At 45.6% G+C, this 14,229-nt stretch overlaps 1 protein-coding gene across 7 annotated transcripts in view; it reads right to left on the minus strand.

The window, feature by feature from the left end:
* The window catches only part of cdc42bpab (CDC42 binding protein kinase alpha (DMPK-like) b), a 69,585-nt gene that overhangs the window by 33,525 nt on the left and 21,831 nt on the right, over positions 1–14,229 (minus strand). For all 7 annotated transcript variants that reach the window (XM_068576743.1, XM_068576741.1, XM_068576746.1 and 4 more), the window contains exons 2-5: positions 10,448–10,539; positions 6,614–6,697; positions 4,828–4,923; positions 2,797–2,945 (exon numbers count right to left, since the gene is read on the minus strand). In XM_068576743.1, coding sequence (XP_068432844.1) covers positions 2,797–2,945; positions 4,828–4,923; positions 6,614–6,697; positions 10,448–10,539 — 421 coding nt within the window. The remainder of the gene's footprint in view (positions 1–2,796; positions 2,946–4,827; positions 4,924–6,613; positions 6,698–10,447; positions 10,540–14,229) is intronic.

Below are 14,229 nucleotides of genomic sequence, written 5' to 3' on the forward strand. Positions count from 1 at the left end.
GGGGAGCTGAGATGCCATAATTAGCTGTCTGAATAATATAACTTGAGGCAACATAATGATAAATGCCATGAGACTACAAATGCCTTATTCTTTACTAAATGTCATCGTGTGCCATAAGCATGGTGCATACATACATATATCTTCAAAAGATATCTTGAGTCTGGATGATATTTGAATACCTTTGAGTCGCAGAAAGAGTCCTGGTGGGGAGCGTGAGGCAAAAGGACTGAAATATTCCTCTGACTCTTTACTCATTTTGACAGGAATATGAAAACTTGTATTTATCCCTCATTTCTTTTTATCTTTTGCAAAACAAATGAAACATTCAGTCCCATGCAGGGACTCGTTGCACCCTGAGGATTTGATGAGCACTACATTTGGTGAGCATAATGTATCAGAGTGTTGAATGAACCATAGGTAGCCCCACACTGGTTACCTCTACAAAAAGCTTTGGGATTATTGCATGTACAATAATCTCTGCGACAAACGTTTACAATACTTACACCTTTTGTGTTCTACTAAATAATCGTTGCTGATGAATGAACGCAATCAGCAGAAACAAACAGACTACGCTCACATGACTTCACTTCCACCAGTTGCCTCATTCAGACATGCCAAAACAGCAACATCTACTCATGTATTTATACCGCGAATCTAAAAAAAGAAACATTCATAATAATTATGAATGAGTGAAAGCGTGTCTGCTCACAGCTCAGATTTGGGATTGATGCCGACTCCATACAGGACCAGTCTGACAGATACAGCTTACAGCCGCACAACCGCCTTCACTGGTCATGCTGGTAGGCTTAAAAATCTAACATGGACATTTAGAAAGGCCGAGTGACTTTAGTTTAACAGAAGCTGCTTCTATATTTTCATGTAAATGTGACAACACATGTTAAAGATGTTAAAAGGTTTCTTATCTCCAAAAGGGCCGTCTTATTATCAGGGTTGTCTTTCATATAACTTGAAGCCCTCAGCGGTGGGGTTTCTGCTGGCTGAATCAGAGATGCTTCGGCCGCTGATTTCTTTGGTTGGTGGCACAGACACGGGGGCGAGCGTAAGCTAAAGGCCGACAAAGGGGAAATGGTGCCCCCTATTTCAGAGGATGAGGACGTGACTGTGATTCATAGTATAGTTAGTACCTCAAACTATTCCAGAAGAAACTGGCATCACAGACAATGTGATTTCCCAAGAGGAAGTAGTGCCACAACCAGTCCATGTATATTCCCAGCGGCGGCCTGCTCGTGTGCATTTGGTGTCACTGAAAGTAAGCCATGAATTGAGGGCGGTTGGTTTTCTCTTAATGGAGACAAGAGTCTTTAATTATGGGGTTAATGTATTGTATTTCAACTTAGTCAAGAGGAAAAGAAAACACACCGAACTCACACATGCACAGTATGTCTGAGACAAACACACACACACGCACAGACACACACACGCACAAGTAGCCAGTAGGACACGCCCTCCTCAGGGGACCTGCCTCGCCGTCTCCACCCACATACAAAGCAAGCGTGCAAATCTCCCACGAGCATGTGCACAAGTGAGTGCAAAGGGGGGGGTTGGTACATGGGAGGAGGGTGGGGGGGAGCAGCACCACACCCCCACCCACACACCTCCCATACCCCATCATTACGGTCCCAAAATGTCCACGAGGAGAAACGATGCCGTCCCCTCCAGCCTGTCCCTCTTTATTTTTTCCTCTCTCTCTCTTCAGTCTGCGCCAACCCCCACCCACGGCCCCCAGATGACACCCTGCAATTAGTGGCTCCCTGGTCCCTTCTCATTCACTCCCTTTCTTCACTTATACACTTGCATCTACATCTCTGTTTAAGTCGGTCGTCAACGCTCAGTACGTTTCTTTCCATCTGACTTTCCAGTGGCGCATTAGAGATCAGAGTGACTGCAGACACACCCAAACAGTCTTCTGACCCTCCTTGTTCTCTACGCGTCCCCCTACTCTTTACGTCCGTCTGTCCATCCTTTCCTTTATTAATTTATTCAACGGCATATTAAGGGTGGTGGCGGCGGCAGACTGAATACAGTCATGCGGCTGCTTTTGTAGTTTTAGAAAGACTAAACCCAAAACACAAGCCGCCCTCTCTGAGTCAGCTTGCTGCCCCTGGTGGCGCGTGCTGTGCATTACATCACACACAGCGTCTGTGTTCATGACGGTATGGAAAATTATACTGCTGGCCTTTCTAAATACTCTGGTGTAGCATATTATTGTAATAATAAGATCTGGCTACCAGTCTTCTATTTGGATTTGCGTCTCTGGCCAGCTGATGAATTTAAGTCTAACTCTCTCAACTCTGTTCTCCATCACCTCCTGAGAGAAACATCCGTGTCTTTAGCTGCTAAAAGCTCCACCATGTCCACCAGCTAGTCTCTAGCAGAGTCTGTCTGCTGCTTGCTGCTGAACAGGAAGAGCACACTGTCTTTTTAGGGCTTCTCACATCGTCATTGGAGAGATTATTGTTATGACAATATGACACTTTAAGTCCATCCAGCTGATAATACTCAAGTAGGATTTAGAATGCAGGACTTTTACTTCAGACATGTTGTCCTGGTCGTTGTGGTTAACGAAATGATCTGACAGCATTTTACACACACACACACACACACACACACACACACAGTCTTAAGTGATGACTGATGACATAAATGCACACGCGTGATAAGCTGCTGACGCAGCAGGCATCGCGTCAACACACTGCAGCGTCCGTCATCGGGCCTCTCCTCCTGTTCCTCCAGTCAAACAGCAGCACAGACACACACATCCGGCCCGCTGCTCACCTGTGGACGTAGTGGAGCTGGTGAACGGAGTCGATGGCCAGCACCATCTCGGCCAGGTAGAACCGGGCCATCTCCTCCGGCAGTCGGTCCTCAAACTTACTGAGCAGCGTCAGCAGATCTCCACCCACGTAGTAGTCCATGACCAGGTACTAGAGAGAGCAGAGTGAACGTGAGACAAGTCTGGAGCCGGGTTCCCATAGAATTTCACCCAGACTTTGTGAATGAGGTGACTTTATGAATGAGATAATAAATCGTCTCCTAGAGAAATGGGAGTTCTATAGTTCATGTAAGCTCGTGTTGATCAAGTTTCTTTTTTTAACTTGATATTTTATTTAGTCATTTCTAAAGTTCAACAAAAAATACAACACGTAAAGTAGGAAAGAATACAAGAAACCATCCATGTGTCTGGCCAAGAAGGAAAGAAAACACACAAAACAGTCCGAGCAGGTAAATAAGTGAAAATGAAAAGATATAACAAAAAAAAATAAAAACAATAAAAATAACTATGCAACATTTCATCAGCTTTGTCAGTCAATCCTGTCAACCACAAATTCATTCAAACATACAGATATATGCAAAAAAAACGATACTCTGAGTTTTTTTCACAGGGTTCCTTTAACAAGTTCAAACGTATATGAGGTTGCATCTTTCTTTTTAAGAGTTATTGAGCCTCAAGAGGCATCAAACTCCAGAAACCTGTGAGGTTAGGGAGGCGAGTCACCTGCCAGTTTCCTTATTTTGAAATATATTTGGTCCATTTTGTCCATCTAGCTATGCATGTGCCCGTTCTCACTCTCAGGAGAAAGGTCATTCTTCAATTATTTTAGTCCAGTTTTCTGTTGAAGGTGGGTCAGTTGATCATGTTTCATGTTGTCCGGAGACAAAGACGAGCATCTGCACGAAATGGGAACGTCCCAAAAAAATGGGAGATCAACAGAGTCATAATTTATTCGGCAAAGGCGTTTCCATATCCCGTTTAGCCCGTGGACTGACAAAAACAACCACAAGCGAGCGTAAAAACTTTTTTTAAACGTTGCCGTTTCCTCCTACAATACTGCAAAGTGCACATAAAAAAAGATGTGAATTGAAACACAGCCAGCGAGACATAAATGTAGAGGAAAAGAGCGGAATATACTCCAACATTCTTAAAAAAGATCTGCGGAGTGTGAAACAGTGACATGATTCATGGAGAAAACTATTTAAGAAAGTCACACACATAAAACATTCTGCAGCCGTCCTCACTCTGCTGTTTTCTCACAGTATCATCACTGCAGAGCGGCCGCGAGGCCGCCAGCGCCGGGACGGTTCTTAACTTTTGAGGGTTCCTCTAAAAATAGACGACTGACGAGCGATGGTGTATATTTTTAAAGCCTTTGGGGAGAGTCCAGGGTAAAGCATTTGTTGTGAGATTGTGGGAGCTGGAATGACAAGCAGTCCTGGCATTTGAACTCGGGGGTCACACGCACACACACACACACACAAGCCTCAGGTTAGAGAGTCATCCGTTGCTGGAGAGCGAGGCAGAGCGAGGCAGAGCGAGGCAGAGCGAGGCAGAGCTTGGCTCGCGGCCGGTCAGCGAGCTCCAAAGTCATTCTTCCGGTCTTGTGCGTAAATGTTATTTTGGACGCGTTGGCTTCTGCTGCACTTCTTGTTCTCGGCGTCGTGCTTCGTGGTGAGACGTGAATGTGCCGGTCAGCGTCTGGCAGGTGCCCAGACATCGTGCAGAGGTGGTGCTGTTCTCTAGAAATCAACTGGGAGGTGGAGCTACTCAGCAGAAGACTGTGGTTGTAGCTTTGGAAAGTACCAAAGGATGAATGCGCTGAATTCTATGAAGTGAGGCGGGGCGATTGTTGGATAAGTAAAAGAAAAAAGGTGGAAAGGCCACGAAGAAAGGTTAGAAACCTGGCAGTGGGATTTCTGATGGCTGCTTTTGAGGACACACACACACACACACACACACACACACACACACACACACACACACACACACACACACGCACACACACAGGAGGAGAAAGAGAAAGCTGTTACCAGGTTATTGTCGTCCTGGAAGGCGTAGTGCAGGGTGGTGATCCACTGGCAGTTCCCGTTCACCAACACGTCCCGCTCCTCCCGGAAACACGCCGTCTAAAGAAAGACGCAGACAAGACTTTACACCTGAGACTGACATGTCATGCATTCTGACCGTTCATGTGGACATGTTGGGATGTGGCGAGCACGCATGCATGTTGTCCATATTCACAACTATAAAGTGCTCATGATTGTTCTTGATGTGAAAGAAACTCTGCTAACGTTCGCTCCGTGGGCTTTACCTCCTGATTAAACAGGAACCCTTCGTTCCTGTTTAAGATTATTACAGGAGAAATCTGATTTCTTAGTCACCTATAATCTAACCTTTATTGGATTCTAGAAGGATTTTATTAAAAAGCTCTGGAAAAAGTAACACGCCCTGTTCCGTCAGTCCTCTGGCTACAACGCCTGACATAACTCATGCCTTGGTTACTGATCAGCCTCATAAACAAATCATAAACAAATACTTTATAGTAACCGGCAGAGGTGTGGACTCAAGTCACATGACTCTCGGCCTCGAGTCACAACCTACATGACTTCAGAGCTGCTTCGTAAAGACTTTACCACCAACGCCTCCTGAGGTCCTCTGGCCTTTTGACTTGAAGAGCTTGACACTCCTCAGAGGCCAAACATGAAACCGTAAGCTACCACGGATCACTTTCTTTCCTGAGTCAACTAACTTTAAGGTTATTACATCCCAGGAGGTCCCTTTATCCCACAGCATCCAGTCAAGTTGCAGGAGAAGAACTGATGTTACCGAGCGCCAGTAAAGATGGTCTGGTCGTCAACAAAAAGAAAGATGGATAGTATGCAAAATGTGCAGGCCGAAAATGAGAGAGAACTCAAATGGCCGTTAAATCTGATGAGGAGCACATAATGACTTGTTTAGGACTCAAAATTTAAAGTTTAGGACTTGTGACTCGAGTGCAAAGCCTCGTGGGCCGGCCGAACCAGGTCGTTGTTGTGCATTTCTGATACTCTGCTTTGAAAACGAGGATCCCGTGACCAGGTGTCTCGTATCCACGTGCTGCACATATGAGATAGTTTTCCATCACACTGGTAGACATGTGGATGCTTATAGTTTCTAGGTATTGCACCACCCTGGTAGACATGTGGATGCTTATAGTTTCTAGGTATTCGCTGCACCACCCTGGTAGACATTTGCAAGCTTCTGTGATTTAGTGCAGTCCTCACATAACAGGGGGAATATGGTTGTGTCAGTGGATGGCTTTGTAATAAAAATCCCCACCACATCCTAATAAGGTTCCCTGGTCTCGCAACGGGGAGAAAAGAATCTTACTGTCAGTATTTAAAAATACTTGTACGGCGCTTTGATGTTCTGACAATTACATGCTGAGCGTGCATCGTCTACGGTGCATCTGTTGCTCTACATTGTTTCTCATGTCCAGGCGTTAGCCAACTCACTCACACTCACACTCTCACACACACACACACACACACACACACACACACACACACACACACACACACACACACACACACACACGTTTTGGCCGGTGAAGTTTGAGGCATGAAGATTGAAGCACTCAGGGGAGCAACAGGAATGTCAGACTGTCAGGAAGAGGTCGATGAGAAAAACATGCATCGGCAACTCGTGCAGCAACATGTTCTGCAAGCATTTAGCAACGAAGGCCCGATTTGAGTGCAGGATGGTTCATTGTGAATCGCCTTCATCACTTTCTTTTGCAATGGGCCCGTTAACAGTAAGCATGTCAGTGGCGCTCACCTCGGCTCGCTTCAGCATCTCCCACTTGTTGAGGATCTTCATGGCGAACACCTTGTCGGTGTTTCTCACTTTTACGACCGCAACCTGCAAAGAAGAAAGAAGAGTTTTTGGCGCGTTAATGAGACGTTTCAGTCGTTTGTTTGACAGCAAAGTCAGACAAAGAATGTGAGCTGCGTTAAAGCCACAGACAAGCAGGAAAAATACCAGACTGACTCAGCATCTCCTCCCTGAAGCAAACTGAGATGGACACAAAAGATCTGCACGATGATAATTTACGTGTGCTCATATTTCATAGCTCCAAAAACAACAAGCATACAATTTAGAAGCAGCACCAAAACCTTTAGGTCTGAACTATGAGTAATAACGATGATGACTAATCCTAAAGTGAAGAATAGGAATGTAGAAGGACAGCAGAGAGGAGCCAAGGAGGGGACGGGAACAACCGGGACAGGAAGTGACCAGGGATACTAAAGGCCTGACTAACAAGGCCAACGGATGCCTTCCACCTGGATCCACATGCACACTCTTAACGCACACAGCTGGACACTTAAATGTGACTCATGCTTCCTACTAGCAAAGTCTGCATTATGAGGGGAAAAACTGGAGCACTGCTCTAATCATTGTGTGCAACGATTTATAAATGAGGACAACTCAATAGTGAATGGACATATTTAGACTGATTCATCTGTATTCTATCAATACCGTGACATGAGACGAGATGTCGTCTTAGACTCTGGAAGGGAACTAGAGAGTTGAACTTGGACCCACTCGCCTGAGCAATGTGACGGATTTGAAAAGAGAAGGAAATGCTGGAGATTTACAGACCGACTGTCACCGAGATCCTCACCTTTACCGCCTCACACTCGGCTGCTCACCCTCTCCCCTCGTGTTCATCACACCCTTCCCGTTCCGTCTCAACATCATAACTGCCAGCTCTCCCCTCGCTGATTCCTGTCATGACAAACTTCCTCGGCTCTGGCTTCCACGTTTGGCCAAAAAAGGAGCTGCCCGAGATGCCGTGACAAACCCCTGTGCAGCCGACAGCCAGACCGCACGCTCACGCTAACTCACATCCTGGCCGCTTGCTTTTTGCCTCCTTCATATTCTTCTGGGATTATATTCATTTTCAATTTATTGGGCCTTTTTAATGTTTAATTGTGCATGAAAATAAGGCTAAATTAGACAGGGGAAAAGTAAAAAATCAAAAATACAGTCAACTAAACAGACTGACAAGAATTTGTTGAAGCACTGGGGGCACACACACACACACACACACACACACAAGAAACAAACACAGGCGCGCTCTGCAACAGAGGGGTCTGTCGTATATTAAATGAGCTGGGAATGCTGCTAATGCAATACAATGATAACATTCCTGCAGTGTTTGGATTTCCCCTAGTGATCCCTCACCAGAGGAGAAAGAGAGAGAGAAAGGAGGGGGGGGGGGGCTGTTTTTGTCCTTTTCTCCATCTCTCCTTCCTTCTCCCCTCTGTTCCTTCCTTCATCCCGTCCGGCCTGGTGTCTGCTGCAGGGCCCAGGAAAACACTAAGTGATGGTTTACGTCACTATTCGTGGATAAAGTATTGTACTCATTACTTTGTGTTGCGGTTTCTGGTTGTTGTGTTTGTTTGTTAGCCGAGAGGTTCAACTGAGTCTTTAAATGTGGTTTCATCAGTTTTGAAACACCACAGCAGCTGATCTAATTATTCCACAGGCCAAGTACAGACTGAAAACACTCCAGCTATTTGCTCAAACTGCTACAGCACGAAGAGACGTACAACAATTATCATGAAGAACCTCTGAAGGCCGATTTAAACTCCTGCGTTGAATCGGAGTCGATGCAACTCCCCAAAAATGGAACTACACGTTGAAGTGACCACAACTGCGATTGGTCCTCTTGGTCTCGTTTCCTCCTGTGCATCTTTGGGCTGCTCCTGTGCACACGCTGCTCTCGCCTTCCTCCTGTCTGACTCAAGTATTTGTTCTCTACTTTGCTCTCCCAATCTGGGTCTGTCTCTTTTCAGCTCCACGGCTCTTTGTTGCTACGTCTCAGGCTCGGGTCTGGGCTCAATTTTCTTTAAAACCGCCAAAACTGGCGAAAAAGAAAATGTTGTACATTTTCACAAGGCTGACGGAACATATCCGGGAGTTTGGTTTCACTTCAGCTTATGTTTTGTGTTTGTAATATTTACGTTCTGAGGAGGCTATACACGTTATTGAAAGATGCAGCTTTTAGTTCATCTCTTGTAGAGGCGCTTTCTAAGAAAAAGGGGAGTTGAGGTGATTCTGACTGCTTGTATTAATTTGAGAAGACGTAGCCATGTGCAGTGATATAAGACGGATATAAAACAGAGATGTATGGAGAATCACTGGATCCTAATCGAGTCATGAGGCAGGGAGCGACTCACACCTGTAGTCAGACGGACGTCACGGCGCTCACCCGACTCGTATAAAGTCAGCCTTCCTAACTTTGTGATCCTGACCACCACGAAGAAAAACTGTCTCAACACCTCGCAGGAGCTCCAAGGCAGCAGCTCTTACAAACTTGTTGGGTCAGGCTGCTGCAGGAATCAAATCGAGCAAGCCCTGCCTTCACGATGAGCGGAGGAAAGAGAGAGATAATAAACTATAATTGCCGCCAATATTGAGAAAGAAAAAAAACATAGCAACTCTTTTCAACAACTACAGCCAGCTCCTCATTATTTTCCATTCTGCTGCATTTGGGTTTAATATACCATGTCAGTAGCATGCACATGTTAACACGCTGTGAACGTGTTCTAAAAGCAGAGCCGTGGGGAGATCGTGTCTCTAGAGCTCGTGCGAAAAGCCGCTTCAGCACAGCTGACTTGGTGAGAAGGTACTGGAATGTTACCACAAGGCAGCGCAGTTCATGGCTCACACACATACAGACACATGACTCACATATGCACATACCAGCACTCCCTGCAGTGAGCACATTGGTGTGGGGGATGGGGGGTTTCTGATCATGCTACTGCAGCCTCACGCTGGCAGGGCAGGTGTGCCCAAATCTGCCTGCAACCTCTTCCTCATCTCTCTTACCGGCGAGTGTTTCAAAATCACTCAGGAATTTGCTAACCTGTTTGTACAGCCGAGGAATAACACTTTAGCAGATTCCGTGTTTGGAAGGGCGCAGCAAATCGGGGTGATCAATTTAGTGCTGGAAACCAGCGAAATCTCTGATTAAGATGGGACAAGAGAAACTTGCACTACGCCGAGAAAAACTGGCAGTGCGAAGACACGAGGTCTTTGCAGGACAGCGACATTATGCAAGCGTCTCGGCTGCAGGACCACAATACCTGTCCCTCCAACATTCCCCAGCCTTGACGTCATTACCTGAAACCCAGTGACACAGGCATGCAAACCTCCCCACGGGCCGCGCATCGGAGCTGAGAGGAAACCGAGCAAACTGCATGGTTTCACTGGCACGCTGCTTCTCTTACGGTTTCTGGGTTGAATGTGAAAACAGAAGTACTTTGTTTTGTTTTCTCATGCTGCAAGTAGAGTCATGCTCATGCAGCGGACCAATACGACGCACCGCTGCTGGAATGCAGCAGAAAGTGATCCACCATCCAACACAACAACACTTTGCTTTTTATAACTCAGGTATTGAGGTCGAAGGGCAAAACACAATAAAGCCCGTTCAAGGCAGATGCTGTCACAAAGATGTCTCCTGTTAAAACAGACAAAAAGAAATACTGCATATGCTCCAAATTAACCCTTAACACCGGCTTCTTGCACAGACGGGAACAAGAGGGTTTGGTAATGGTTTGCTGCTTGGTTACATAGAGTTTTAAAATCCAGAAAGTATGTTACCTCTCCAAACGCTCCTCGTCCAATCACCTTCAGGATCTCAAAGTCTTCCTTGTGCAGGCGCATCTGCTTCACTTTGGAAGTGAAGGGTTTGGCTGTAGAGAGAAGGGAGACAGACTTTAGGCAAAGAGGACACATGTGAAGCGTGAAAACAAAAAGGGCAATGCCTTCTTGCTACAATGACAGCGAGATGAGAGGCTTCGGGGCGATCACATCCTACGTTGGTTCAGCAGCGGGGAAAAGGAAACCTTCAGTGTCTTCACACGTTGGTGAAAAAATAAATAAAACCTATGTCAGAATCGCGTGTTGATGTGTGAGGACAAACATGGAGCTGCACTGCAGAGCAGACGCCAGACTGAAGTTACCATACAGTCAACTTTGTTCAGAGGTCATATTGACCAGCTGGACATCATCAGCAGCCGTGAGGAGATGAAGTCAGTCTACCTACCAATTATCACACGCTTCTTCATACGATTGATACTATATTGATTCTTTGGATAATGATAGAATATTTGCTGATATAAAGTCTGCCACGATACAATTTTGATTGATTTCAATTAATTCAGAGGCTTGTGATAGATACGAGACAATATTATATGTCCGAGTTATATATTCATATAAACTCGCAAAAAGCAGACGTCAAATGAAAAACAATCTATTTGTTTTGTTGGTGCAGGTCTGGTTACTGGGCAAAGTTGGTGAGGGGCTTGTCACAAAAGAGACTATAACAGGTAGGACGTCCACCTTAGGTAAGCAGCCGTTAGCCTGGGTGGTTGTTGCTATGTCCAGTGCTAACCCTCCTTTACGTTAATGAACAGGTGGTAAGCAAGACACGGGTGCTTAGCTTGGATCTTGAAGGGTTGTAGCAGATATAAATAAATAAGTTAAATACAAATCTCATGTACATGCTTTTGTTGTGCTAGTCATGTGATCACCTTCTACGGACCTACAATATTCCCGTTCTAAATGCATCAAAGTGTGAGTGACCACCAGGACCCCTCTGTGTAGCGCATGACACCGGACACGGGGAGGCTAGATGATAACGCTAGCGATTGTTACGCCTGTGGTTGTGGCTACTTGTGGGAAAAAGGGGACCTGGGAGGGATCTGCGCGTATCGCCGCTGTTCTCTCACAAAGCTCAACAGATTCCATCTACGGCTGACAAAAGTCAGCGTTTCCCTCATTTGTGGAGGGCCATTCAACCACTTCCTGGTTTACATGATCCCAGCAGGCCGAGGATAACTCAGATGGGCTGCGAGTTCACCGGGTCAGCGGTCCGGTTACACTGATACTCTGATCGTCCGATAAGCAAAAGAAGCATATACCTTAACTTTGTGATTTTGAAAAGTATGCTGCCTGTCTACTATCATGCAGCCCCTTTAAACAACAAGATTGGCACTGTTTAGCATTGTTAGCATACATACAAGCGTTCACATACAAATTACCTTTACACAAGTTGCTCTTTTGGTTAACAAAATCTCCATCTGCTGCACTAACACCCTTTATTGTTTTCAGTTGCTGCTTTGGTGTGTTTGTGTGTGTGTGTGTGTGTGTGTGTGTGTGTGTGTGTGTGTGTGTGTGTGTGTGTGTGTGTGTGTGTGTGTGTGTGTGTGTCTGCACGTAAATGCACAGTGGTGTTCACAGTAAGGCTGGGAACACCTGTCTGGAGAAAATGCTTAGTCATTGTCGTTCATTCTCAGTTACAGAGCAGAGTAGACCAGAATCATCAGAACGGTGTGGAGCAGTCGATGGAGCCGGTGTTATTTGGGATCCAGCTTCAGACGCCGCCACAAGTCTGCCTCAACAACGACGACGAACCAGGCCGTGACAAACAACTAAATCGGTCTCTCCCAAAGCGTCCTTGTTTACTTCCCTCTCGCTTTCTATGCAAGAGTCCAAGTTAACAGAAGAGAGCAGTCTCCACTTTGGAGCGAGCAGCTCAGCTGCGTCTCTTCTGGAGACTATCAATTGTTTTTCACGTAGCGTGCAGCTAACATCAAAAACAAATTATCTTTTGACATTATGTTGGCCTCCCACCAGCAACATTACCACACCTCAAATATCTGTATCTGTAGAACATCTGAATGTTCCAGACAGGAATAAAGTGAATGCCTATTTCAATTAACTCAATACTTCCTGTTTTTGTCAGTCTGGATCCCTTCACTTGTTGATACAAGGCTTTTTATTATGAAATATTTGCAGGCTAGTGTTGTGGGAAATGTGGTGACTTGCACGGCTGCATACATTTATTTCTAGTTAGTTATTAAAAATGAGCACATGCATCTGACCTTTTTCCCGCCTAAAATAAATACAAAGTATATTTATAAGGAAATTAAATGTTCCATTAAGGAAGACAGAAAGGGCTGACCGTCTGTGCGCACACAGCGTGCGAGCTGCAGCTGCTCAGCGAGGTATCCGTCACGCAGACAAATATTCAACAAAAACACAACGTCTAGGACTGAGGAGGATATGTGGCGCGCCGACCTGAAAAGACCTACGATGCGAGAAACAATGCATCACATACAAACAACAGATGGCTGGCTGGAAAAACACATTCTCTAAATTGAATTTACTGCACAATGTCAACCACCAAAACCCATCTCCAGCTATAAAGATGTAATCTCTGTGCGTGTGATATTAAAAAAGATTGTCCTCCAAGAGGACATGTGTCAACTTGGGATTGTTCATTCCTTCATGATCACGTGGAGTCTTTGAACTCGTAAGAAACTAGTCAGATATACCACCATTTGGCTTGGTGCTGGTGGTAATTTCCAGCGCACCTCTAATTCTTCTCAAGTGAATCTGTGCCAGAGCTCCCGACTCGAGCCAAACCTGACATGGTTTGTCTGTCAGGGCTAAGAGATAACATCGACAACAGCATCCCTCTGGATTCAATTAATTCATGTAACAAGCTGCACAATTATGAGAGTACTAAACAATTGGGCGAGAGATTAAATGTATTAAATGTGGTGTTTTTTTCAGATGTTTAGATTCTCCTCAGATTAGCTTCAGAGGAAAAGAGCTAATATAAACTATAACAATGGTTGTCCATGACAAGTTGCAAAGGAGATTGTCACTCAAGTGTAGATTGTTTTGGTGTAAATTGCCTTGTGTTGAATATATCAGCTGTAGAGGGCTCCATCTATTCAGTCATATTTCCCCGTACCAAGCATCACAAAGGGCCCCGTCTTTCCTGAAGGGGTAAAGTAACTCATGTGGACTGATGTGTATTTTAGGGACGCGTCTTTTGGACACTGCTGGCGCTCCTCATTCAGCTTTCACCCCGATTGAAAAGGTGTTCATACTCAGCAACAAAAGAGCCACAACAACAACAACGAGTCTCTCAGTGATCTTTGCTTCTCACAAGGCAGGATGTGGGATTGTAGACTGCAGTTTGTTTGTTTTTTAACTATAAAGCGAAAAAGGTTGCATGTATCCCGCTCACTTCTGGTTTAACTGTTGCGCGGGCGAGTCGGAGCGGACGGGGCGGCGGGCCGAGGAGTAGGGGGAGTGGAGCCGGGCTAGCTGAGAGGGAGAACACGCTGATTAGTAGCTGCATGCTGACTCAGGAGCTCCACTAAACCAGCCACATGAGAAATGTCTTTCATCTCTGAGCCAGGAGCCCACAGCCCCCGTCCACAACAAAGCACATGCACGCGCACAGAGCGAGATGTAGTTCCCTACATCTACATCGGACACATAATTGGCGACTAAGTCTCGCTCTGGCCTTCGTAGAAACACCACAGCCAAACACATTATATATAAATTGCTTTTCTGGAGAGGAC

This window comes from Clinocottus analis, unplaced genomic scaffold (assembly GCF_023055335.1).
Source record: "Clinocottus analis isolate CAN_PGR_092001 unplaced genomic scaffold, fCliAna1.0.p SCAF_15, whole genome shotgun sequence".
Classification (NCBI taxonomy): domain Eukaryota; kingdom Metazoa; phylum Chordata; class Actinopteri; order Perciformes; family Cottidae; genus Clinocottus; species Clinocottus analis.